Genomic DNA, 26,868 nt, shown 5'->3' on the forward strand with positions numbered 1-26,868 from the left:
TGAGCTGGGATCCCTGCACTCAGAGGAAACTCACACCACTTTGGCCTTTGATGGGAAAACTTACTCCTGTTTGGTTTAGTCTGGAGGCAGAAGTCTAGATCAGCTCTCTCCATGCTGGGTTTCCCTTGAACTTCCCTGAAATATGGGACAGCATGAGCTTAAGGAGGTTAAAATAAGCTGATAGGTTCATGTTCATTTCTGAGTTTAGATATATTTTCCTTTTCCTTTTTTCCTGTTTTCTCTTTTCCCTTCCCCTCCCTTCCCCTCCTTTTTCCCCTTTCCCCCTTTTTTCCTTTTATCCTTTTCCCTTCTCTTCCCTTCCCAAATGATTTAATGGCCAATATTGAGACGAATTTTTCCATTTTCTTTGCTGCTTGCATTTTAACAATTTGTTTTCCAGATGTGATTTGATGAAAAGATGCTGGGCCCAAGAACCTCACAGCAGACCTACTTTCTCCTCTATTCAGGACAAGCTGCAAGAGATAAGGCACTCTCCACTGTCCTTATTTGAAGACAAAGCAGCAGCAATTGGAATCATCAACGCAGCTTTTGAAGGTGAGTCTGGGCTAGCACAGGCTCTCCTCATGTCCTCTTCCCTGTGAGCAAAGCAGGATGCAGCAGTTCTTTGCAGTGCATTTTTCACTGCCTCCAATTCCCTGCCTATAACATAAGAACAGCAAAGATTTAACTCTCTCATAATGAACTCGTGAAGATTCACCCAATGCCATTAAGTGGCATGTGTTAGGTTTGAGGTGAGGAGAAAGTTCTTCACAGAGAGAGTTGTTAGCTGTTGGAATGTGATGCCCAGGGAGGTGGTGGAGTCACCTGGAGGTGTTCAAGAGGGGATTGGATGTGGCACTTGGTGCCATGGTTTAGTAGTCATGAGGTCTGTGGTGACAGGTTGGACTTGATGATCTTTGAGGTCTTTTCCAACCTTATTGATTCTATGGTTTGCAAAATGTCAGTTTATCCCCACCTTGACTTGCCTCTGTCTGTGCACGATGTTTATATGTCAGTACAAGAATAAAGACTTTATCAAGTCTTTATCAAGACATGATGGGATCAAAGGAAGCCAGCACTGCTAACTTATCATTTCATGCTTTTTTTGATTAGCTGATCTTGCACCCTTATGCTGCAATTGAAAGGTTCACATAGTTGCATGTAGTGTAATTTCCTATTTTCTTTAAGGGCATCTTCGCTTTCGGTAGTGGAGTTCAGGAAGGAGCTATTTAACCTGGCACAAATCTAAGCCTGGCATTAGCTCAGGAAAGGACTACAGCCAATTAATTAGGCACTCTGCCCAAGATAATAGGCCTTACTTTTATAATGGACTTTATCTCACCTAAAGGCAGCTGTCTAGAAGCTAGAAGCCTCATCAAAGATGATCTTCTAGCTGTCTCCATAGTAAGGAGCAGAAACAGACATCTCCAGAGAGTGACAACTCCTATGTTTTAGGCAGGTATCATAGCAGGAAAGGGGCCACCTTTTGCCCGAGGGTGACTTGCCCTATTTGACCTGCATACAGCAGCAGTAGTAGTAGCAAGATGACAGCCAAAACAAATGATTCAAAGGTCTGTTCCATGATGGATTGTCCTGGACAGCATTTTCCAAACCTGTTATGTGGTCATTGGCCTTTGTGTGTAATGAAACTTCTGTCATGAGCCTCCTACCAAGAAATGTTTGCTCTCACCGGGAGACTTGGATCCAAAAGAAAGAGCAAATGTCAAGCAAAGTGAAATAACAAGCCTCAAAATAACTGTGATGCTGAGCCCTACATGGAGTCACACATCTTCCAATTTCTGCTGAGCATTACCTACTAGTAGGTAGCCTCAGCTTCAGCAGGTCTGTACATGCTGTTGTGCTATATCATGGGAGGGAGAGCTGGCAAACCTTACATTTTTTCCAGCAACATTACTGACGGTACAGTATGACACATGGACTGTAAGCATGGGTGAACTCATACAGACAGCATCTCAGTGGCCTGGACAGCATGCTAGCAGGATAGTGTGGGAATGGCAAAGGGACACTGACTTTACTGTTGCAAGAGTTACCTTTCTAAAGGAGGTATCGAGTAGCAATAAATACACCTGAGCAATGCCAGCAGCTCCTGGCACTGCTGCTTTGGAAGAGAGGGATGCAAATGTAGCACCAGGAATGGGTCAATCTGTTTAGAATTTTTCCATCTTCATCATATAGGCTTTCCTAGGACATTGATTGTGGGCATCAAGTGGCACTAACAACATTATTTTTTTTGAGTAAGGGAGTACTAAGGAGGACAAAGACAGCACTGAATTTTGAATCCAATGGGAATTGACTGAGCAGAGGCTCCATCACCAAAGTTCATTGCTGAAAGAGAGGTTGTTCTTCCCACGGTTTCAAGGAGCACAAATGAAATGTCATGAATCAGTGTGCTAACAGGACAGCCCTGCAGAGCTGTAAAAATAACCAGTCCATCTATTTTCAGACCTAACTTTGTACATTTGCACATGCAAAACAGCACCATAATTTTCAGGTCCCAAGCGTGCCCCTTTATGGATGGAAACACCTGTTTGTTTTGGCAAACCTCTTTGCTGGCATCAGACAACTGGGCACTAAGCAGCTGGAGCAGCTCCTAGCTTTTATGACCCAGGAGGACTATTCTTATCAAGGCTGCCCACCACAATCCCTTTTAGACCTGTAAGGAAAAAATGTCTAATTGCTCAGAAGCTGTGATGGAGCAGCACCACACTCTTGTTGCTAGAAGTGGCTCCTCCAGCAAGAGGAGATGCAGGGCAGCTGGAGGAGCCTGAGGAAATTCTGAGTGAAGGACTTCTCTGTAAGACCCTGCCAGGCTGCTCTTTCCCTTACAGAGAAGTCCTTCACTCTGTGCCCCTGTAGCTGAGGTGGTTTGGGGTGCAGGGCAGTGCAGGCTGGCACCAGCAGCCTTCCCTTGGGGTGCTGCTGTTCACAAGCTGCTCCTGGGCTGGCTGAAAGGGAAAGGCTGTCTGCTCTTTTGTTTTCTGGCCAAACAACCATTTCTTGCCCAGAGAGGCTGATAGTAGGTCATAGGCTGTCCTGGGTGATCTCAGAGATCTTTTCCAGCCTCAGTAATTCTGTGATTCTTTGTGAAATCCAGGGTAAATAACTAAAGACTGAGAGGAAACACATTTGGACTCAAACCCAGCATTTAAAAATCCCTAAGATGGAGGTGTTGTTTGAAACTGTGTCCAGTTACTGTGTCCAGTTCTGGGGCCCTCAGTTTAGGAAAGATGACTTGCTGGAACATGTCCAGAGAAGGGCAACAAAGATGGTGAGGGGTTTGGAGCACAGGCCCTATGAGGAGAGGCTGAGGGAGCTGGGGTTGCTTAGCCTGGAGAAGAGGAGGCTCAGGAGAGACCTTATTGCCATCTACAACTACCTGAAGGGAGGTTGTAGCCAGGTGGGGGTTGGTCTCTTCTCCCAGGCAACCAGCACCAGAATAAGAGGACACAGTCTCAAGCTGTGCCAGGGGAGGTTTAGGCTGGATGTTAGGAAGAAATTCTTCATAGAGAGAGTGATTGGCCATTGGAATGTGCTGCCCAGGGAGGTGGTGGAGTCACCATCATTGGAGGTGTTTAGGAGGAGACTTGATGGGGCGCTTGGTGCCATGGTTTAGTTGAGTAGATGGTGTTGGATGATAGGTTGGACGCGATGATCTTGAAGGTCTCTTCCAACCTGCTCTATTCTATTCTATAAAAATGGGAAGATAAAAAAGTTACAATTCTGCAATGTTTCCTTTGATTTTTTCCTTTTGCTTTTCCTTCCAAAGCCAGTCAGTTAAGCCAGTTAAGGTGCTTGCCAAAAATATCACTTGTTTCTTGGTTTTGGTTTTTGGTCTGGTTGCTTTTTAATCTCTGCACAAAACTTTGAAGGGATTTGACAGTAAAATCTGGAATCAAAGATTTTACTGTTAATTCTATACCTGCTCACTGAGTAGTACTGGTTTGCTGTTCCCTGTGCAAGAGCCACGAGTTCATGTTGCTAAAATCAGCTGCCTTTAGAACAAACCCATCCTGCACACCTCTCTGAACTAAAAGTAATCACCTGGTCAAACGGAAGCTTCCTTAAAGCAGATGTGTTGATAAGAGACATTTTTAAACCTCCTATCTGGTCTCCTTTTGTATTTTTCTGAAATTCAGTAATCCTCTTCCCCACTTAGCTTAGTGAGTGGCTGACCCAAAGCCAGCGGAGGTCAGCGAAAAGGCTTCTTCCAAAACACTGAGTGGTTACAACACTGCGGGAAGAGAGGGGCTTGGTGGTTTGATCACTTCTTGTTTGTCCCATAGACAAATGCTGTTTGATTCCAGAGAGCCTTAGGATGCTGCAAGGAAAGCCATGCTAGTGCTTTGCCTTGATCTGAGGAAATAAAAGTCAGAGGAGATGATGTTGTAAGAGCTGGCATTTCTTTAGCATGGGTGTGGAAGTGACTACAGCTTAGGCGCTGCATTTATGCTGGCTCTCTAGGTTGCTTAACAGTCACCAGAGAGTTGTAGACACGTTCAGGGGATGTTGTTGTGTAAAGGTAAGGATGTGAAATAAGATTCTCCCCAAAGGGATTCATTCCTCTTTTCTCTTTCCATTGACATTAAAAGCAGCCCAGGCAAGAAGCTTAAACTGGATGTGTAAAACTTAGTAAACTTAGTAAAATGGATCCTTCTTTGTGATCTGGAGAAGAGGAATGCCTCCCTATTTATAAAGCCTTATTGTATTGCAGCAAACATGCATCTGGCCTTGTTTTGGTGCTCTTATAAATGATAATCAACAAGCCAACAAGCAGCTTTATGTTGTGTATTTCCCAAGGCAGATTTGTGCACACAGAGATTTCAGTTCATGGATCTCTGAAAAAAAAAATCTGTTAAAAGCAGTCAGTCAGTGCTCCAAGCAGTTTAGTGCAGTGGAAATGCAGGGTGGACAAAATTCTCACTTCTAGCACCTTTAGAGTCTGATAGAATCGCAAAGCTTGGTGAGTCACCCTCGAACCATGCAAGATCATATGCTTCGTTAGACAGGAAACACAGATATATCTCAACTGATACATAATACAGAGGGGAGTATTAAAACAGATATATATTTGTTCTATTTATATTACTGGCCATGTGCAGGAACTGAAACACAGCTCCAGGTGGCCAGCAGGTATCAGGAAAATGCTCCCTACACAGGAACTGTCTCCTTGAGCTAACCGGCATAGATGAGGTGAAGAAGTCAGGGTTCAGTAGCCACACTTCAGTGTCATCAAGCACCTCTTCTGAACATGGCCACATGGGGGTACATCTTTCAGCCATGCCAGGAAACCAGCCAGGCTCTTGTTCACTGCCATGGACATTGTGTTTGTTGCAGGGACAAAGGGCAGAGTATATATGAGCAAAAGAAGAGGATATTAATGGGGAAAAGCAAATGTGGCTACACTTTTAAATACTTCACCATACTGAAGGTGCTAAGCATCATATGGGATTATGTTACCCAGAATAAGTAACATCTCAGGCTGGCTACTTAGCTGGTGTAAATCAGTGGCATCCCACTGGTTTCTATGGAGCTTTGTTAATTTGTGCTAGCTGAGAATCTGGCCCGGAAATAGCTGTAACAGAAGGTCAGCATCTCTAGGTCAGTTTGTTCAGTCCCCACCAATCACCTGTCCTACTCACAGTTTTTTTTCTTCTTATATGTTGTCACCTTCTGAACTAAAACACACACACATAAAAAAAACCAAACCCTCTCTGCTTATCAAGACACAGCAAAAATTTGCACCCTTCCAGGCAGGACTTCAAAACATGTTGTGAGCCCACACAGCCTAGGGAGCAGCAAGGAAAGACACTCGGTGATGGTGAGGCAGGATACGTGTCCCAGCTCAGCACTGCGGCTGCCCTGCGGCGGGAAACAGCCAGCTGAGAAGCTGGGACTGGGAAGATGGAAGCACAGATTTTATCAGGTTAAAACTGGTCTCCTCAGAGGAGGCTAAGCAAGCAAACTCCATCTCTCATTAGTATGAGTCAGGCGATCATAATTTCTTGCGTCAATTAATGCAAGGGAGAGCTTCTGCCTACCCCTGGAGAGACGCGTTGTGATTAATTCACCGGCAGTTAGGCTCACACGTTGTGCTTCAAGAAAGTCACTGCTGGGAAAAGTGTCCAGCAAGGTCAAAGTTACATGCATTTAGGACCTGGGACAGGTATCTACGGGAGTGCTGAGCTTTGAATGTGTCTGTTTAGTTATTGAAGGCAGTCTACCTGCACAGAGCTCAGTGGGAACCTGCTTCTCCACAGGGCTTCTCTCAGCCTGTACAGAGCTCTGGCCTGCTCGAGCCAGCCTGCCTTGTGCCTTGAGGTAGAGCAAATGTGAGTAACTCTACACTGCGCAGCAGTCCACAGTGTAGACAACCCCTCAGGATTTAAGCGTTTGGAGTTGAGTCCCCAGCATGACTCCAGATTCCATGAAGGTGTTCCTTGGACGCCTTCTCTCAGGGTGTTTTGATGGCTCAGCCAGACTTTGCTTGTGAAATCTGAGGGGATCACATCACATGGTTTATGCTGCATTTACTCACGTATAACCCAGCATGACTATACATCAATCAACTAATTTTAGTAATGGTAAAACTGAAAAGAAAAGAATGATATCTCCTTAATACACTGACCTGCCTTCTCCCTCCAGCTTCTCTGGCTTCCTGCAAATTCTTCCTGCTTTTTGAGAAGGCCTCCCAAAGATTATTCAGAATTCTCTGCACTGGCTCATGGCTTTCTATGCTGCTGCTGCTGGCTCTTCTAGCTCTCACGTTTCAGAGGGAATTTCACAACATGTAATGATTTGGGTTTTTTCCCTCTCATTTGCTCATTTTCAGCATCTTCTGCCATACGACTAAGTGAGCAAAAAATATTTGCTTGCTTTACTGGCTTGCACGAGAAGCAAGCACTGTGCTGCATAACTTGACACTTTTGCACAGATTTTGGTTTTGGGCTCGTGCAGCAGAATGGTGCTAAACTTTCCTAGGTGCTGAGCACAGCAGCAAGAAGTGACACAGCAGTGAAGGGCTCTTGTAATCAAAAATCTCATTGTGAAAGAGCAATGCAGCTTATCTGGGCATGAACAGTATATTCTTCCTCTTTCTTTGGAGAGGATAAGAATATGCTGCAAAAAAAACCCACCCCAGACCTTCTTGCCCATTTCCTTCCAAAAAAGCTGAAAAAAGAAGTCAAACCAAGGCAAGGTGCTTGAATTTTTTATCTCTTTTCCTCTATAATGAGAAACACAGTGGCTCATAGGCTGGAAAAGGATTATAAGATTTTATATATTCTGTAGATCTTCAGACCTGTTGGGGAAAGAATTAGTAATGTATCTATATATCTGGTAAAAATATCCCAGTGACCTCATACTCACATTTGTGTAAACATCACCTCATCAGTCCCAGATACTTATACAGGAAACAAATCTGAATGCTCCTCTAGTGTTCTATACTTAGGCAGGTCAGCCGGCATATGTCTGGTCTGTAAATACCCAGTTTTACTTGGGTCCTTATTTTAAGGTTTCTCTCCGAAGAGTTTGCTGCAAACATGCCCTCAGCCTTTGCCCCTGTGCCTTTCCCAAGGCAACTTGCCCCTGAGGCTTCCCATTAAAAGCTTTATTAAACAAAAGCCAGATACAAAGAAGGGCTCCACTGGTTGGTAAAGGCTTAGTTGGGATTGAGTTACTAAATATTGCCATAATAGTCCTGAGCTGACAAAGTGAGTATCAAATGATTTTTCGTGGCTGTCGGTCACTGTGGTATGTGAGCACAGTTTGCTCTGGGTCCCAATCTCCATCTTGCTAACAGGTTTCTAAAATCAAAATTATCCTTCAGAATTTTCCTAATAATCTTTCCTAATGGACTTTAGTGTGCAGGACTGACTCTGACTATAGCTTGGGACAGGAAACCTGTGATTACAGTGAGGGACTTCAGGGACTTCAGGTAGTGATAGGACTAGGGGAAATGGAATGAAGCTGGAGGTGGGGAGATTCAGGCTGGACGTGAGGAGGAAGTTCTTCACCATGAGAGTGGCGAAGCCCTGGAATGGGTTGTCCAGGCAGGTGGTTAAGGCTCCATCTCCAGAGGTGTTTAAGACCAGGCTGGATGAGGCTCTGGCCAGCCTGATCTAGTGTGGGGTGTCCCTGCCCATGGCAGCGGGGTTGGAACTAGATGATCCTTGTGCTCCCTTCCAACCCTGACTGATTCTATGATCCTATGACTTTTTAGGGTGTCAGGTAATGATAGGACTAGGGGGAATGGGAAAAAAAAAGGAATGGATAGATTCAGATTGGATGTTAGGAAGAAGTTCTTCCCCATGAGGGTGGTGAGACATTGGAACAGGTTGTCCAGGGAGGTGGTGGAAGCCTCATCCCTGGAGGTTTTGCAGGCCAGGCTGGATGTGGCTGTGAGCAACCTGCTGTAGTGTGAGGTGTCCCTGCCCATGCCGGGGGGTTGGAACTAGATAATCCTTAAGGTCCCTTCCAATCCTAACTATGATTCTATGACATTATAAATAGTGTGGTTCCTGGTGCCACAGCACAGCACTGGCTGCTCCTTGGAACAGATAACCCTGAATGTCACCTGCTCAATTTTCCAGTTGTGAAGTAAAAGGAGGCAGTGCATGTTACCAATCAAAGGTGCATGTTACAAAAATAAATGGGAAGAAAAATTAATAATAGCAAGAATTGGAACTTGAGCCTTTAGTTAATAATTTTTACATTTTTTTAAATGCTTTATCCCTTGCAATAGATTTCAGGCAACTCCATATAGGTGGACAGCATCAAATTAGGGGAAAAAAACCAAAGATTTTAGAGATGTGAAGAACACAGCAGATTGCCAAGTTCAAGCTTCTAGAAAGACAGACTGTTACAGGTCCTCACGAGAGTATATAATGACTTAGCAGCTAGATAACTGCCTGTGTTACAGGACTCTTTAGCAGTATTATTAGCAGGGTTACACAAAGGCACAGATTAAAATCACTTTGGCTTTATGCAGGCTGTCTTTCCTGCCAAGAGAAGCAAGCCATGTATTCATAATGGTCTTGCAGCCTGGTGAGAGATGAATGGTGCTGACCAACCTTTTCTCAGCGGTTTACTTAAAGCTATAATCCATGCAGGTACTAGCAGAAAATAAACTGGGATTGTCAGTCACTCTTTGTGCAGTCATTAGACCAACTTTTTCCAACAGCTGCCTGAGTTTGTTTGCTTTCTAACACTACATGTATATCATTGGGCTGTGGGGTTTTTTGTTTGGTTTTGTTTTTAATGTAGACAGCGATGCTCCAGGTGCAGATTCTGACAGTATTATTTCAGCCATGCTAATGGAAACAAGGAATCAAGAGGGCCTAAATTATCTGGTAATAGTCAAAGAAGGCAACCAAGATCAAGGAAGCATCAATTCTGCTGAACTTAGTTAAGGCTGGTTTCCTCTGTTTGAAAGAAAGAAAGAAGAGAAAGAAGACACCAGCCAAGGAGAATATTCTACACACTGTCATCCAGAGGTGTCTTGAAAAGCAGCAACTCTCTGAAAGACTCAAACTACCAGAAAATATGAGGTGCTTGATGATGTGTAGCAGAATGAGCCAACAAAACCTTTTGTTTTCTCTCCATGTTGCAGTTTGGCTGTTTCACAGGAGATGGTTCAACAGAATAAAGCATGTATCAGACAACAAGTGATTTTCTCTTGTTGATTACATTTCCTCAGTCACCCATACTTCAGACACAGGCAGTCCTTCCAAAAAGACACCACTGGCACGCCATTCCAAAGAGGGGACCTGCTTGCTCGTGAGCAGCTAAAAAAACCCAGTGGAAAACTACCTTCACTGTGCACAAGTGAGAGTTTGCAGACTGAAAAACTAACAAAACCTCTTGTGGTGTTTTTCTGGACTCCAAATCAGAAGCAAAGAAGCGTGACTGTGCTGGCCACTGCTGGGGATGGTCTGTTGGCAGTCGTCTTGGATGTTAAGTTGCACAGTGAGTGATCTGTTAGTCCAGGCAGCCCTGTTTTCATTACATTTCTTTTCCTTTCCCTTTTCAAAGTTCATCATCCTGACTTATTTTTTTTATCAGACTGGATAAAGATAAATAGTTTTCCTCCATGTTTTTGGAGATCAAGTCATAGCATGTAATGATGGTCTAGTCGTGAGGTCTGTGGAGACAGGTTGGACTCGATGATCCTCGAGGTCTCTTCCAACCTTAGTTATGCTGTGATACTGTGATATATACCAATCATTAACAAATAAAAGACAGCAATAAGATTTTGTTACATTTCATCATTACCAGTAGTTTGCAAATTACCAGTAGTTTGCAAATTATGTCAGGAAGCTAGAAACATGCGCTGATTTCAGATTGGAGAAGAGAAGGCTCCAGGGAGATCTAAAAGCAGCCTTCCAGTACCTGAAGGGGGCCTACAAGAAGGCTGCAGAAGGACTGTTTACAAAGGCCTGCAGTGATAGGATGAGGGGCAATGGTTTGAAATTAGAGAAGAGTAGATTTAGGTGGATGTTAGGAGGAAGTTCTTTGCCATGAAGGTAGTGGAACACTGGAACAGGTTACCCAGGGAGGTAATTGAAGCTCAGTCCTTGGACATACCCAAGGGCAGGCTTGACAGGGCTCTGGAAACCTGCTGTAATGGAGGGTGTCCCTGCTCACTGCAGGGGGTTGGACTAGATGACCTTTGGAGGTTCTTTCCAACCCAAACCATTCTATGATTTTATACAGCATTTGATAATGAGGAACACTGAAGAGTAGTGCAGGCACTATCTAATGTCAGAATGCATACATGTTTAAGATGTAACTCCACTGAAATGAAACTTCAAAAGTTTCTTAAATTGAGATGCAACACAGAAGAACAAAAGATTAGAGTTTGGATCAGTTTGTTCAAATAAAATAGACATTGAGAGCTTTTGAATTAGGATTCTTCCAAGTCCCTGACAAAGCCAGTTCAAGCAATCTATAACTACATAAATATTGTTTCCTCATCTACATAATGGTGCCAAAGCCAGACTTTCTGATAAGAAATGTAGCACTCCACTATGCTTATCAGTGACAGATATATAAATGCTGTATAATGTTTCCTTCCTGTTCAAGTGCTCCTTGATTGCTTGCACAGCCATCCCTTCCACTTACTAACCAGTATCATGTACTAGCCAGAAACTAGGACGATCCCACCTCCATGACTTCACATCCATATGTGGCTCAAAAGAGACTTCTCAGTCAGGAAGTCACAACAAAGGCTTTGAAAACCAACAAGACTTCATATGGTTAATTTTTTTCTTTATCAGGAGAAGCCTTCAATCCTTTTAAAGTGCCTCATGACTGCATTTGAGATGTGGTATTCACTGTTGTGTAGGTCTGAGTTGGAAAACAATCATACAAGATCCTGTCCAACACAGGTAAAGCAGGGCAGTGGGCAAGGCGAGTATCAGTGATAGCAGTCAGAAGCAATGGCAGGCCTGTTAATGACAAAAAAATTCTAATTCACCCTAATTTCTTTTAACTGATTCTTACAAGTTTTTCTCACACACATATTGTGGAGGGAGTTGCAGGAGCTTGCATACCAGGTGGATTTTTGAAATGATCATGGCTCTATTTATAATGACACTTGGCACCTCTAACTGACATTATGTTTTAAGTCTAATATATAACCAGAAAGCCAGTGCACCAAAGCCAAGTGATGATGCCAAAATATTGTCATTATTCCCATGACTGATACTGCCATATAAAATAACCTTTTTTATAGTGTGCTAACTTCTCCTTCTTCAGATGACGTCTTCCACTTGGAGGACGTTCATCACTGCCTTCTATCTTGTATGGTAAGAAGAGAGCTGCAAAATAGCCACTCTCTGTTTGGATACCAACCCCTTTTGCAATGCTCTTGGCATAGATGGATCTTTTTTTTTTTCTTCTCCTTATTTTTCCCCCCATCTCCTATCTTCCCTGACAGTACAAGTCACTTAGTGCTCATTAGAGATGAGGCTACTGAAACACCTTTGTTGTCCTGCACAGTAGAGTAACTATAGTTGTCTCTCCATTTTCCTGTAGGAAACTCAGTGGAGTTTTAACATAGAATCACAGAGTCATAAAATCTTAGAATCACAGGATGGTCCAGGCCAGAAGGGACTTCCACAGGTCATCTAGTCCGACCTGCCCACAGTCAGCAGGGACATCCCCAACTAGATCAGGTTGCCCAAGGCCTGGTCGAGCCTCCCCTTGAATATCTCCAGGGAAGGAGCCTCAACCACCTCCCTGGGCAACCTGTTGCAGTGTTCCACCACCCTCATAGTAAAGAACATCCAGTCTAAATCTAATATAATTTGTAGGATCAAAATGGCACGACTCTGATTTAATTTCCTAGTGTGTTTCTCTTTGTGTATCTAATTTTCATGCCTTTTCAGCAGGGCTGACCATGTGTAAGTTCTCAGTAATTTCCAGTCACAAACATATTTAGCTTTGTCTTACAGAGATGCAGGAGAGGCAGAACTCTGGGAGTCACAGGATTGACCTTTTATAAGAGTATCTTCTCTCACATCTTCCTATTTCTTCAGTCTGACATCATCATGTCCCCAAGGATGGAAATCTGCTCACCCAGTGCAGCCTTGTGTTCTTCAGTAAGGACCTTGCCAGCTTTGTTCTTTCCTCAGTTTGTCTGCTGCTATAGTTTTTATCTTAACAGAAGTATCATGCTGTAATTTTTGAGTCTGTTGCTTAAAGTGTGAAGGATTATCCTCTACTTGGATCTACTAGAACAAAATTAGTGGTGATGACAAACCACAGTCAGTTATTGAATGCATCCTCTTCCCACTCAGACATGGCTCTTGGCTTTAGTGGCAGCATCAAGCAGGCTACATAGAAGCAAGCTGAGAAGGGACTATTTGCCTTGCTTCTTGCCAGCATTCAAGTTTGACATTAAACAATTAGTGCAGGCATCAAAAAATGAGGGGGGAAATGGCCCACTTAGAAATACTTTTAAAAGTCTTGGTACACTTAACCATGTCAGCAGCAGTAAGTTTGGGTGATCACTAGAAGCTGGATGAGGTACCAGCTAAAGTGTCTGACTTCAGTGTGGCTCAGTTTTCAGCCCTGCACGCAGCTGTACTGCCACCAAAACCAAGCTTGCCCCGCTCGCCACTTTTGGCCTGCTCCTAATTCTTTTAATACCTTTTCTCCATGGAATGCTTTCTGAAATGCCTACCTGTCTCCATAGAGAAATGAATTCCTGGAGAGAAGTGTTGCTAAACAAAACCCCTTCAGCCTTCTTTGATTCAGTTTTATACTAGATGATGAACAAAATACTTGCCCTCGATGGAAGCAGCGTAAGAAAAGGTGGTGACAAAGTGACTGGGGTTGCAAATGCCCTGTTGCTACCATGTTGTCACTGCTGTATTTTGGCTCAGCTTGCAGACTGCTGCAATTTCCAAGCAGTAGGAATGTTCCCTGGGCAGCAAAAATGGTGAGCAATGCAGTGGCTTTTAGAAGCGAGGCCTAGAAGCGAAGGGGTTGGACTGTGACTGAAAATCTGTGGCTGGTACTCTAACGGCTATGCAGTTAGAAAAACTGCAAATTCTTCTCTGATTTACAGTTTGTTTGTTTGTTTGCTTGTTTTCAAAACTGCAAGAGTGGCAAGTTAAGTGGCAAAGCAAAACAATAAAATGCCCCTAGGAAACAGCCCTGCAAAGAGGGTAAGCAGGAGCAAACACAAGGGCCCTCCTCAACACAGGATTTGCATTTTCTCAGCAGAATGAACTCCCTGTCTTGACTCTGTGTGCTCTGATTGAAGTGGAGGTCATGGCTAGTGACAACTGGGAGCTGTTCCTGGAGGCTTTCTTGCCTTTTTAGGTTATGAGGGTCTCTGTGTGTTTAGGATAATATGATTGACGGCTCCACTCCGGCCCCAATTAGCACCCTATAATTTATTAGCTTCTGCTTTCAGATTATGCGCTAACTTCACAAATATTTCAACCACGGAAACAGCAGCTATCAAGTGTCTCTTTCCTGATCCAGCTCCCTGGGACTGCAGTTAAATACAAGGAGAGAGCTGTGCAGGTCTGTCAAGAGAGAATAATCATTTGTGTCTGCGTGTAGCTGGGGCTGTCGCAGCTCTTTAGGACTCGGCTTGAGGAGAAAAGGGGGTGCTGCACCGAATCAGAGGTCAGGGCTTGGTTACTACCACAGGATTATGGTGCAGGACTCAGGGCAACACACTGGCTCTTCCAGAGAGGGTCTGTGCTTGTCCAATTCTGTTTATCATGGAAATGATGATGCTTCAAAGTGTGTGTCCCTTGTAACGCTGGTTTTTTGCTCCTCGTTGCTGCAGCGTGGGGCCAGAGTAGTAAATGCGGGAGGAAAGAGACTGAGTGAGGCAGGAGAACAGAGAGAGGTTGAGATGCAGAGTCTGGGCTAGGGCCAGAAGAGGAGGAGAGGAGCCCTCAAAAAATCAGAGGGGTGTGATGAACAAGGAGGGCACCTTGCCAGGTAGGGAGGAGGAAAGGTGCCATGCACTGCGGACACAGGACACTATCAGTAACATCCAGCGTGGTTTTACCCCTCCCAACAGGACAATTCTCCTGTTTAGTATTTGTCCCTCATCTACCATCAATGTAAATAAGCAACCAACACATCCCAAAATAAAGGCTCCAGTCCTCCTTCAGTCTGTGTTTTTGTGGGCTGCAGCCAGACACGTCCAAGCACAACCAAGCAAGGTGTCCCTTGCATAACCATGAGACCCAGAGGCATGGACCCCCATGCCCTGCACCCCTGCATCAACTCCTCCAGCACTTTCCCCTTCTCCCACAGGGCCAGATGCAGGAGCTGGAGGAGGAGGCATAACACCTCAGTGTCTCTTGGTTACAGTTTGCACTCACAGGTTCAGTGCAAGTTATCCATAGATGAAGCCAGGCTAAGGAGGCAGTAGAAGGTGCTGCAGAGGTGACTCCTCCTGTATGACTGGGGGTGGACATGAACAGGGAGAACCTGCTAGCATGAGCTGCTTGTCAGTATAGTCAGTTTAGAGAACAGTCTGGGAACTGTGCTGGGAACCAAATTAACAGCATGATTGCCAAGGGTGTAGCCCCAAAGCTTGAGGACTGACTGAAGTAAAGTTTGTTGATTTTTCTCTCTTTTTTTTTTTCTTTCTTTTTTTCTTTCTCTTATTTTCCTTTTTCCCCCCTTTCTTTTTCCCCCCTTTTAATTTATTTTTTTCACTGAATGCTGTCCTATTCTCATTTCCCAAAGCAAAATGTCATAGCCCACAAGATCAATAACTTGCTCCTCCAAATAATCACAATCCAAGTCTGTCTCCTTCCCCTGCTGCAATTGCTCCTCTGGGTGGCAGGCCAGGGAAGCCAGCCAGGACACCACAATCCCCCAGAGGAGCTGGCTCGCCTTTCTGTAATCAAAAGGGCACGTTAATTGCAACCCCTGCCCGAAAAAGATGCAGAAGAACTGCCAGTCAGAAGCCCTGCTGCCTCCAAAGCCACCAGCAGCATTTTCCTCCCATCTAGGAAGAGGCCAACCTTTAAGCCCTCTCTAAAGATTTTCATGAACCTAAATAGGACTTCAAAGGGAAGGCGAGAAGGACCAGCAGACTGTGCTGACCCAAGGAGGAGACAGTGCAGATACATTTCTCCAGAGGCAGGCAGCACACAGTCCAGGGGAGGCACAGGGGATTACTCAGACTCTCTTTCTCCTTCTGTTTCTTCCCCTCCTCCTCCTCTACTGGGGCCCCCTGTGGAAAACCCACTGGGAAAGGAGATGGGAAGTAAAAAACATCACCATAAAGCTCTCCACTATGACTGTACATGCAGGTGTGCTTCATGCTGCATTCTTCCAACTGCAGCTATGCTGAAGCAAAAACCCACATTAACATAAAGTGGAGACCATGATCACAAATACTCTATCTCATCCCCACTTCTATCCTTCCCTTGACATCACCACTGACCTCAGAGTTCATCAAAACTGTATTCCTTCTTGCTTTGCAGATTTTCAGTTATTTTCAGAACAGGAAATAAATGTCTGCAACGAATATGTCCAGAGCTCACTTTGGAAACTCCTACAAACTGCTCTCACTCAACAGCAGCAGGTACTCTGGCTATGCCCAGTGCTGCCATGCTCTGCCTCAGAGCTCATCCCTTTGCCTCTTTTCCTAGCCAATGCACAAACAAGCCAGGAGCTGTACATATTTGCCTGTCCCAGCTGGGCTAGTCTGTTTGCCAGGTGAGTGGCTGGAGAGCACAAGCCAGCACCAACCTCTGCAGCACACTCAGAGAAGGGGCGGGAGGAGGACCTGATCTTCATGATGCAGGACCAGGGACTCACAACCTTGCCCTTTCAGTGTGGCAAGCATGTGACAGATTAGACATACACAACATGTAAGAAGAGTTTCATTTGTATTTCCAGATTTCCTGCAAGCATTCATCATTAAGAAACTTATGATGCAAAGATGAATAAAACAGGCTTGCAAATTGGCACTGAGGTGGTCTGCACTACTACAGCACCAGGAGCTATGGCTCTAGTCCTACAAAGACTCACACCCCAGGCCTTAAACATAGGTGCTGTGAGTAATTTCCCTGGAGTCAGATTAGCAGAGTGAGCAAAACTCTTCAAGGGTTATCCTGAACAGGATGTACACTTTAAGACATCATCTAGAGCAGGAGTTGGAGTTGGAGCAGGAGTTGTTTGTACATCTAACACTTTGAGCTACTATCTTAACTGGTGCTTGCTTGCTTTCACAAGGCAACAGTAATAAAGAGTACCAGGAGAACACATCAAAACTAATATTCATATATTTGTTGCATAAATTCTTCTGCCTGAAAACATTCACAGTCAAAGTGAATTGGAAATGCCAATGACTGGTTTGTGCCTACATGAATATTTCCAGGTGTATTTGGGGTCTATTGCCCAGCCCTTCTCATTAGGGACTACAGAGGAGAGAAGGAAAAATAAAGAAGAAAAAAAATTGTGGTGAAGCACAATCAATGACAGATTAGTATTACAGAATAAATAAATAAATACATTGAAAAACCCCACAGGAAAGGGCTCATGGAATGATCCTGTTTACTCCAAGCCCCTGTAGCAATACCATTTCTAGTTACTTTTCTTCTGCAAAGCCCTGGTGTCTTCTTTCTTGATAAATGCCTCCAATCATTTTTGGTTTAACCACTAACTGGAGTCCTTCCCTCGCCCTTTGCAGCTTGTCTGGGCTCTGGCTAAATGGAGACTGAGGGTGAAATGCTCAGGGGTACATGTGGCTGAAGGAACCACAGCAAGTCACCTCCAAGCTCTGGCAGGGGATGCTCTGCACACATTACTCCTTGCCAGCTTCTCACAATATTTACTCATACTATTTTACCATGCTCCTACTATTGGGATTCCTGTTCTTTTCCAGAAATGGAGTTCCTGCTGAGCTAAAACCTAAGAGAAGGAAGTTTGGGTTATTCAGAGCTCTGTTCCTGACACACGGTTAAAGCCAGATTACGTTAGAGTGCCTGAAGGTAAAAACTCACTGCACAGCATGAAAGTCCATTTCTACTGCTTCTCCTGGTGTCAGAGGGGTAATGTTAGGACTCTCCTCTAACATGCATTGAACTTTTGTCAGCCTTCTAAGAGATTACATTAAAAACCAAACCAAACAAACACAAAACAAACCAAAATCAGCAACAACAAAAAAAAAAACCCAAAAAACAACTCCCCTACCCAAATCCCCACGCCCCCAAACAGAAACAATCCAGAACACGACAATGTTGAGATCAGAGGTTTTGCCTGTAAAAGAGTTAGCTTTAAAATATAGTGGGAAAGTGTCCTTTTTGCACTGTTTGATTAGTAAATCATTGATTTAATTTACTAGTGCAAGAGCAATGCTAAATGCTGCAGTTCCCTCTGCTATCAGCTTCATGATGAAAAACCTTTGTCATTCTGGAGCAGCCCCCTTACCTCAACCCATCTTACAGATACACCACAAGCTACAACGTAGCACTGCAGCCGTCCTGCACTTTCTTACCTTTTCTAATCATCACCTTGCTTTTGACTCACTAAGAAAACATTTTCAACTGCTAGGATCTCCATTTCTCTTTAATGCAAGATAATGTACTAGCCCACTTCATTCCCACCACAGGGATTCCATCCTGAAGTTTCCATTTCGCTTCATCTCTCTTATTTAGCTTCAATTCTTCATACAAGCACACAGAGTGAAAGGAGGAGATACCTTTAATGCAGCTTTTCTACTGTTAAATAGATATCTTATTCCCCCTTCCAAAAAAAAAAACAACCCCAAAACAACTATTAAAGTGACAAAATGACAGCAACAAGTAGACAAAAGAACAATGTTAGAGGCAACTCTGTTGTCCATCGTGTGCCTTTCCTTCTGGTGTTCCCCTTAAAGGCTGCTGGGTTGAGAGCAAGCTGCTCTTCACGGGTTTCCTTCCTCCCTCTGCTTTAGGAGGGTTTTATTTCAGCAGAAAAATGTCTCTCGTAAAAAAAACCAACAAAACAACCAACCCCCCCCCCAAAAAAACCCACCAAAACAAACCGAAAAACAACCCCAATCACAATAACAAAACCCCCAAACACCAACCCCCCCTCCCCAACCAAACAACTGTTCTCTATCCAATGCAAACGTTGTGCCAAACTCTGAGAAGTGCCACCTTGGTTTTCGTCTTTCTGGGGTCTGAGCAGTTGTGCGAGGAACAGCTGCATCTCTGTAAGCCCAGGGCAGGTGGCCCCGGCCAGACACTTGCCACTCACAACCACAACGCTGCAAAGCTCTGAGCAGTTCCTTGGTAGTCTGAAAAAAAATATGTTCATGAGCTGCAGTTTCTTCTCCTTTTACTTTTTGGGAACACAGAGCAAAAGTCCAGTTCAAAACCACGAAGGGTTCTTCTGCGTTTGCCTTTGGGAAAGAGTTTTCACTGCCATAAAAAAATATTCACACCACTAAAAAAAGAACAACAAACAAAACAACAACAACAAAAAAAAACCCCAAACCATGATTTCCTTTGCCCCCTGTCCAAAGGGCAGTGGTTTTGCATCACCATTCAGGATGTCATCTGACTCTTTTAGAGTGGCCTGACTTCGGTTCTGGGTGTCGGGTCTGCTTAAATAGAAGTTCAATGTCTTTGGCTCTCCTCTTGCAATGGAAGGATTTTCCTCTCCAAAGTAAGTCTAAAGTACCATCCTTGCAATGCCAGGTCCTTTTAAGTCCCGTTGTCTCCCCGAGCTGCTGGGCCACGGTGGGCTTGGAAAAGGGCAAAGGGAGATCTGAGAGTCTCTGAGTCAGCACATCAGCTCAGAAGGGATCCACCACAGAAGGAGTAACGGCGAGCTGCAAACCAAGATCAGAAGCTGTTACAAACTGACCCGATTTCAGCTCTGAATGCCACCATGTCTAACAGGCAGAGATCTACAAGGGAGAGCCAAGGGAAGAAGAGTGAAGGACAGCTCTAAAACCAGTATAGATCCTTGCTTTTATCCTGAGGCTGCAAACCTGAGAATGGAGAGAAGAAAAAAAAAATAGGGAAGAAGAAAAATAGATACAGGCATTTAAGGACAGAGAAAGATAAACTGTGTTTCTGCCAGCTGAGTTCAGAGAATCAGTCTAAAGGATGGACTCCCCAGAGCCCTAGGGGGCCATGAAACAAGGAGAAGAGCCCAAGCTAGACTGGAGACAGGTCCCTCCTTTCTAAAGTGTGGCCACCATAAGGACCCATTTGTGGCTGCAATAAACCCAACCTGAGCATGGAAAACTGTTGCCAGAGTGGGCTTTCCTTGCCTCCACAACCACTGACTCAGGAACTGCCACTGCTGGCTATGTCTGTGTCACCTTTTGGTCACCACTAAGGCCACACAGCCTTCCTTTCAGGCACCCCACCAGGCACACGGTAGCACTACTGTTGCCCTTTTTGCTTAGAAACTGCAATTGTGCTTTCCTCTCATAACTGGGAGGAAAAAATAAATAAGAAGAGGAGGCAGTTCATGACCCTGGGGTAGAAATGATCTGCTTGGCTGTAGTGGCTGTGCTCCTGCCCTCAGGGCAGTCTGTGGAGGGAGCCAAGTGGTGACCTTTGGGCTGGCTCAGTCCTGCTCCCAGCTCTTGCTGCTCAAGGCAAGACAAGAGCACCTCAAAGCAATCCTTACCCTCAGGGTGTGTTTGCAGGTTGCTAGAAATTCAAAGGATGTTGGGGAGAAGGGGTGCTGTGTTGGCCTGTCTCATCTTCCCTCTCCCCTTCTTCCCTTGCTTGGCCTGAGAGCTCCAAGAAGGGTAACCAAGGCAGAGCTCAGATATCTCCCATGAGGCTTCCACCCCAGTTTATTCCCCTATAGCAGCATGACAGCTGCTCCACCATGGGGGTCCCTCCTGCTGTGGATAGTGTAGATGCAGGGAACAGGGGTGCAGCTGAGGCAGGGGACACAGAAGGACTGTGGGTAGCTATTTACCTGCATCCACGTTGAGGCCGAGGCTCTGTGCCATGTCCCCTGCTGTGCTGGGGAAGGGTCCCGGTGTTGTCCAGGCTGCAGCAGTGCCCACTTCACTCTTGCCCAGTTCACAGGGTGGGCTGACTGGTGTGGGAACGGAGGCAGGCGTGAGGCGGTGGGGGCGAACTGAGGCAGTGGGCACCAGGAGCGAGCTGTAGCGAGGGTCAAAGTGGGGTCCATAGACCTCATGCATGGCGGCAGGACGAGGGTAGGCAGTGCTCTGTGTCCCGAGGTAGGGGGGGTGATGGTGGTGGTGGTGGTGATGGTGGGCATGGTGCCAGGGCTCAGGGCCACCCTGGTGTAAGTGGCCGTGCAGGGAAGCAGGTGCGTAGGGGTCGGCAGCAGCAGCAAAGGGCAGCTCACTGTGGGCAGCAGCTGCCAGGGGGCTGCTCAGGGTGGCTGTGACCGAGGAGGGCTGGTATGTGCTGTTCCAGAAGGATGGCGGGAAGCTGCGCTGGATCATTGGGAAGGAGCCATCTGAGCCAAAGAGCAGGAGAAGAAAGGCAAGGCAAGCAATGAGCACACTCAGCGAGTCTTGATCTCTTTCCCCTGTGACTCTGCCCCTCCTCAAATCTCCACAAACCAGCTCTCACATTACCTTTATCCCCCAACCATTTGCAAACAACAAGAAGGTGCTCCCAGCAAGTACAGATTCTGCTCCAGCTAAACCCTCCACACACCTAGCCCAGGGCTCTCCCCTGAAACCAGAACTATTTGCTCCAGATTTCTCTTACTGTGTATTTAGGGAAATGACTGTGATCTGTGATGAGGGAAACATCTCTTCTTCTCAGCAGTGGAAAGGGAGTCACAGCTATTTTGCACTACAGCAATCTCCAGGATTTGTGTTTTATTTTTTTTGTTGTTGGTGGTGTTTTGTTTTGGTTTGAGGTTGGTTATTTTCCCCCAGTAATCTGCCTGTTTAAGCATTTATGCCCAGCACCTTCCAGGAAAGTGGCTGCTGCCTCAAGCGTGGCTTCAATGTGGGCAGGAGGAGGATGAGACACAACTAAGGGCCAGTTCAGTTTTTCTGACTACCTTGGGTCAAGTCTCCATCTATCACACTTGACTCAGACCAACACATTTGGGAGGAGCTCTGCAGATCTTAGGAGGCTGGCAGCATAAAGGATGAGGACTCTACATTTTCTTTGCCCAGTAAGCAACGTGTGAGATGGACTAGTGATTATTAACAACACAGATGGAGGTTAGGCATTATTAATTAGGAATGCACACCCTTCCCCACACAGATGAAAATGTGCTCCTGTTGGCCAGAGGTACGTCAGCTCTGTGCCTGGCACTGCTCAGGAGAAAGGGAAGCGATTCATGACGAGCAAAGAACTCTCCTCTCCTGCCATCAATTCCAGCACTGAATACCTTCCGCCTGTGAAATACTTAAACGACTATTTCATGCTTAGAAACTACTGACAGCTACTGTTCATGGGGGAGGCTGGGAAATCACCTCTCAGCTGGGCAGGCAGCTCCGTGAGGGAGGGTCGCCCAAACTTCCCCCAAAGCAGTGTCTCTTCTAACTTCCTGGTGGGCTGTGTGGGGAGGGTTATTCCCTTTTGCCCTGGGTGCTTCCACTGGTCTGTCCAGGGTGACTCAGGCATGGCTATGGAGAGCTGCTCATCAGTCCTGGCCTTGGCCTTGCCCACCACGGGCAGGTCTGAACATCCTAATTGTCAGAAATTTAGAGTCCAGCAGCAACCAGGGTAGTGATACATGTAAGGCAAAATATAGAGTCACATGCTGTCTGGGTTTTAGCAGTATGACAGCTCCCCCATCTGCTTTTATAGCTTTGTTCCCATCATTGATTATGACCACGCTAAATTTAAAGTGGGGTCAGCAGGGCAAGGTGCATGCCACAGCAGGGAGGATCCTCTGTGGCTTCTTTTGTTGCAGCCTTGCTGCCCAGGTAAATCTCAGAGTCACAGAATCACCATGTCTGTTCAAGTCCAACTATTATCTAACTCCAGGGCCACTACTACACAATATCTTTGAACACCAGATCTAAACGGCTTTTAGAAAGCTGTGAAGTTTCCCTGTCCACCTCCCAGGCCACTTCCCCATGGGCTGCCGAAGGGACTTTTTCCTGTTTTGACCCTAAAAGCGTGAATTCTCCCGCAGCTCCTGGACCACCACAGCCGGCTCACAGGGGCTGCCCGCCGGGCAACGGCGGCCGGCGAGGGAGAGGAAGCTTCCCTAGTTGGTGGGGATTCCTCCGGCCTCCGCGCCCCTCCGCGCCGCCCTGCGCGCTCACCCCGCCAGGAGCCGGCGTTCCGCGCCGCCTTGGCGCTACCGAGGGAGAAGCTGCTGGGCTGGCTGAGTGCCCGGCTGAAGTGCTCGTCCACCACGGCGCTGATGTCCCCCTGGAAGTAGGTAAAGAGGACGCAGCGGGAGCTGAGGTACTCGGCCTCGGGAGGTCGCTCCTTCTCGGGGCTGCAGTCCTCCTCCTTGATGCTGGCCGCGGGGTGGCTTGAGAAGGAGCTGCTGGGTCCGGCGCTGCTGCCGCTCTCCGGGGCTTCTTGCATTTTGGAGTAAAAGGAGAGTTTCTGGAGGAAAGGGGGAAGAAAGGAAAAGAAAACAGAGCCGGTCAAACAGCGCAGCGCAGCAAGGTGCGCTGGCCTTCCCGGAGCCAGCCGGGATGCAGCTCCCGCGACCTTCCCGAGAGGATGCAAAAATCTGATCCTCGGCTTCCCTCCGTCCCCACCAGCAGCATCCCCATCACCACCTAGATGCATTTCTGCCCCACCTCTAGGAGGCAGCAAAGGGGCTGCGAATAGATCTGGGGGCACAAAACCCAAGAGATAACGACCGGGATGTTATAGGGCAGCTTCCGGGCAAGAGCTACACGCGTAGGTCCCCAGCAAGCACCCCCGCACAAGAAAAAAGTAATTTGCAGGCCGGCTCCGGGGGAAACGGTGGCCGCCGAGGGGCTGAGAAGCGGGGGGCAAGGCCGGGGGAGCGGGCAGGAGGCAGAGGGGAGGCGAGCGTGGCTCGGTCCTCAGCTTGCAAAATCTGCTCCGTAGTGTCCTGCAACCCACAGCGACAAGGAGGAGGAAGAGGGGGAAAAAAAGAAAAGGGGAAAAATGAAAAAAGGAAAAAGAAAAAAGAAACTGGCAGCCTCAAAGACATTGCAGGGCAAAAAAATCGCATTTCCCTGGCCATCAAAAAGTTTCAGGTATTTCCTACAAAATCGTTCTGTTTTTACTGGATCCCGATGGGTGGGAAAACAGCAGGCGTTAAGAAGTTGGCTGGATGTTTCTCATCTCCTCAGCCGCGTTAGAGCGTCCGCAGCTGCCGCGAGTTTCTTAGCAATAACTGAAGGGATGCGGAGTCCGGGCTCGGCCGTTTGGGCAGAGCCGTGGGGTGGGCGGCGGGGGAAGCACCGCAGGGACGGATCAGAATCTTGGGCCAAGAAGACACGCGAGACATTTAATAATGTCACTCCTTCGTGACGCCCGCCTTTCCACTTGGCTCCCAGTTCGGTCATTGAAGTAATGATCACCCCACTGAATAATGTCACGAAGAAGGGGGGAGGGGGGAGAAGAGAAGGTGGGGGAAGACATCATTTGCTATTTGTAACAGGTCTTTCGGCTCCGCTGCCAGGCGCTGGAGGTGGCACACCGGCCACCACGCCGGGGGCTGCGTGCAGCGGGACCTTGCGCCCCAGAGCCGGTCCTGCACGACGGGGGCTGCCGCCCGGCCCCAGCCCGCGGTACTGCTACCTCTACCCACCCCCTTTTTCGTTTGACAGGGAGAGGAGGAAATTAATTTCTGGAAGGCATAAAGGTGAGGAGAAAAGGGGAAACCAAGAGGTCGAAAGAGAAAGCGGTGTGCAGCAGGTGCAGCCTGACCCAGTAGGGATAGTGCGTGTGCCGGGGCGGGCAGTTCCCTGACCCAGGCTGGACAGTGCGTGTCCCGGGACGGGCAGTTACCCACGCACCGCAGGCTGTCCGCGCCGCGAAACATCCCCGCGGTCGGCGGGATCCTTTTATCGAAATCCGAGGGTTAATTGATAGCCGCGATAGCCGGCCAGCGCTGCGGCCAGACGTGGCTCCCGGTCACGGAGTGAGTACCCGAGGGTCCCGCCGTCAGGAGCCGTGTAGTGCCGGGGAACAGACCAGGGTCCCCTCACGGAGAGGGAGCATCCCCGCAGCTCTGCCACACCGCAGCCTTGCCCCCTCTTCGGAGCCAGGAGTTCCTTCCTACCGCCAAACCGGGGAAACCCCATCACCTCCCGGCACTCTCGCCTCCTGCACTTCCAGAGGGTAAGTCCGGAGCACCCTTTCCAAGGCAGCTGCTAAAATATCTGCCCGAAGAGGCTCCTACGGCTGCGGCCGGGATGCCGGCGCGATGTCCCGGGCAGCTCTTGCCTCGCCGAGCCCGGCGCGACTGTACAAACTGCAGGGTCGCTGCCCCCACTCGCCGCGCAAGGATGGAGCCTGTTCCGGCAACGGGAAATTTTTAAAAGTTAAAAAAAAAAAAAAAAAAAATTGGGGGGGGGAGGAAAAAAAATCGCTAAAAACCTTCTCAGGGGCAAAATCGCGCTCCACGCAGCCCGTCGGTCGCCGCCGGGGTACGTACCCTGCCGACCCCCGCGCCAAGGTGGGATGCGGTTCTGCTCCGCTCACCATCGCAGGCTCCCAGATCTTCCCCCCACCCCTCCTTTCCCCTCCCCTTCTCCCTTTCCCTTTTTCCTTTTGGTAAGGCCCTAGACGGCCATCCTCCAGACAACACCCCTCCCACCCTCTGCCTCCTCGCCGCTGCCCCCCACACGTACCTGGTGGTAGGGGCTGTAGGCGGCTGCAAAGTAGGGCTGGGGAGGGCCGTAGACTTGGTACATAACATCCAAACAGCTCATGGCTGGCCGCAGCCGAGAATTAATTTTTTTCTCATCAACTCGTGTTCTGTAAAGTGGAGCAGTGCCTCGCGGGAGGGAGGTTCCCGGGGGTTAAGAGGCACCACTCATTGGTGGGAGGAGTGAGGGGGGATGAGGCCGTGCTGGGCTGGGATGACAGCCCCCTCCCTGCCCTCCTTCCCTGCCTCCCTCACTATAGCGCTGCTCCCTCCAGCAAATGCGCCGGGGCCGGAGGGACCCCGCAGCCGCCGGCGACTTTCACCCCCGGATCTGGCGGGCGGCAGGGCTGAGGGGAGCCGGGGAAAGCCCCTTCTGCAGCCGAGGCTGCCCGGGAGGCTCAGGGAAGCTCCAGCACCCAGCGCCCGCCCTGGCCGCGCAGGAACCCGCCGGCCGTTTGGATTGCGGGTGCTTCCATCGGGATAGCACCTTCCTTAATGCCTTTAATTTAATTTACTTAATGTAACTTAATTTCATGTCTTTCATTCCACGTGCTTGCCGCGCCGCCGGTGCTGCTCCGCCTCCGGTGCCGGCTTCTTCCGCGCCCCCACCGCGGGCAGTTCGTCCCCCCCGGGTCCCGCTGCCGATGGGTAAGGTGGGACTCCGAGACGGGCAAGAATCTGGGACTCCCTCCAAAATCCCACAGAATTCCGCGTCCGCCGGAAAATGTCGTCACCAAAGTCAGGGGAACTGGAAGGTCCGATTGATCGAAGGAGGAAAAATCAGTTATTCTCGAGGAGGGATCTTCCCAGGAATTCTGAATCAGATGCCGGGAATGGCGATGCTTTGTCATTTAATAGAAACTAAACCAACGCCGATGGCAAAAGCAAGTGAACAGAACAAATTATCGTGCAGGTAAATTGAATTTTGCTCTTCAGCTTTCTGCTGAGTACGACGCAGAGACTTGTAAATAGGTGAATGTATGGCAACTGCTAATGCTAATAGTCGTGCACAGGAGGGAGATTAGCTTCTGACAGGGAGATGTAAATTCTCATTTCAATATCAATCCTTTGAAATATTTAGCATCACGGTACGGCTCACACCTACTGTGAAAAGAGACCCATTTTAAGTTACAAGTATTTGTAACAAAGAAAACAAGATACACAAAATCCAAGAGAAAGGATATTACTTAAGTCTCACACGCTGATTGTTTACAAAAGGATGGGAGGAAATCTGAAAAGAATGAATACTTGGGATTTCAAAGACCTGGAAATCCCTAAATTAATTTTAGCAGAGAATTCTTATAATTAAAGATCAATGCTTGACCCTGTTTTGTTTCTTCCAAAATATAATTTCTATATTCCTAGTGTTGGGTATTGTTCTGAATGCCAAGATCATATTTCCCTGCCTAATGAGCAGAAGTTTCACTTTTTTTCTGCACCAGGTGGAAGGTTTAAAGTTCACATTTAAACCAATTTCTCTCTCTCTCTTCTAGTTTGGTAAATTTGTTTTTCATACTGCAATACAGCCTGGAACACAGTGGCTGCAGGGTTCAGCCCCAGCACCTCTCTCAGACCAAATTTTGTATTGGTGCT

At 47.2% G+C, this 26,868-nt stretch overlaps 2 protein-coding genes across 2 annotated transcripts in view; one reads left to right on the plus strand and one right to left on the minus strand.

The window, feature by feature from the left end:
• ROS1 (ROS proto-oncogene 1, receptor tyrosine kinase) overlaps nt 1-9,449 on the plus strand; it is a 73,733-nt gene extending 64,284 nt beyond the window's left edge. Inside the window, exons 43-44 of the mRNA XM_009906067.2 lie at nt 401-555; nt 9,283-9,449. Of these exons, the coding sequence (XP_009904369.2) occupies nt 401-555; nt 9,283-9,428 (301 nt within the window). The 3' untranslated portion in view covers nt 9,429-9,449. The remainder of the gene's footprint in view (nt 1-400; nt 556-9,282) is intronic.
• Nucleotides 9,450-19,169: 9,720 nt separating this feature from the next.
• On the minus strand, nt 19,170-23,216 carry VGLL2 (vestigial like family member 2). Its single transcript, XM_054173988.1, has 3 exons — nt 22,736-23,216; nt 20,440-20,955; nt 19,170-19,489 (listed from the first exon to the last, which is right to left on the minus strand). The coding sequence occupies exons 1-3, from the start codon at nt 23,214-23,216 to the stop codon at nt 19,446-19,448; spliced, it is 1,041 nt and encodes a 346-aa protein (XP_054029963.1). The 3' UTR covers nt 19,170-19,445.
• Nucleotides 23,217-26,868: the final 3,652 nt, after the last annotated feature.

This window comes from Dryobates pubescens, chromosome 28, assembly GCF_014839835.1.
Source record: "Dryobates pubescens isolate bDryPub1 chromosome 28, bDryPub1.pri, whole genome shotgun sequence".
Lineage (NCBI taxonomy): Eukaryota > Metazoa > Chordata > Aves > Piciformes > Picidae > Dryobates > Dryobates pubescens.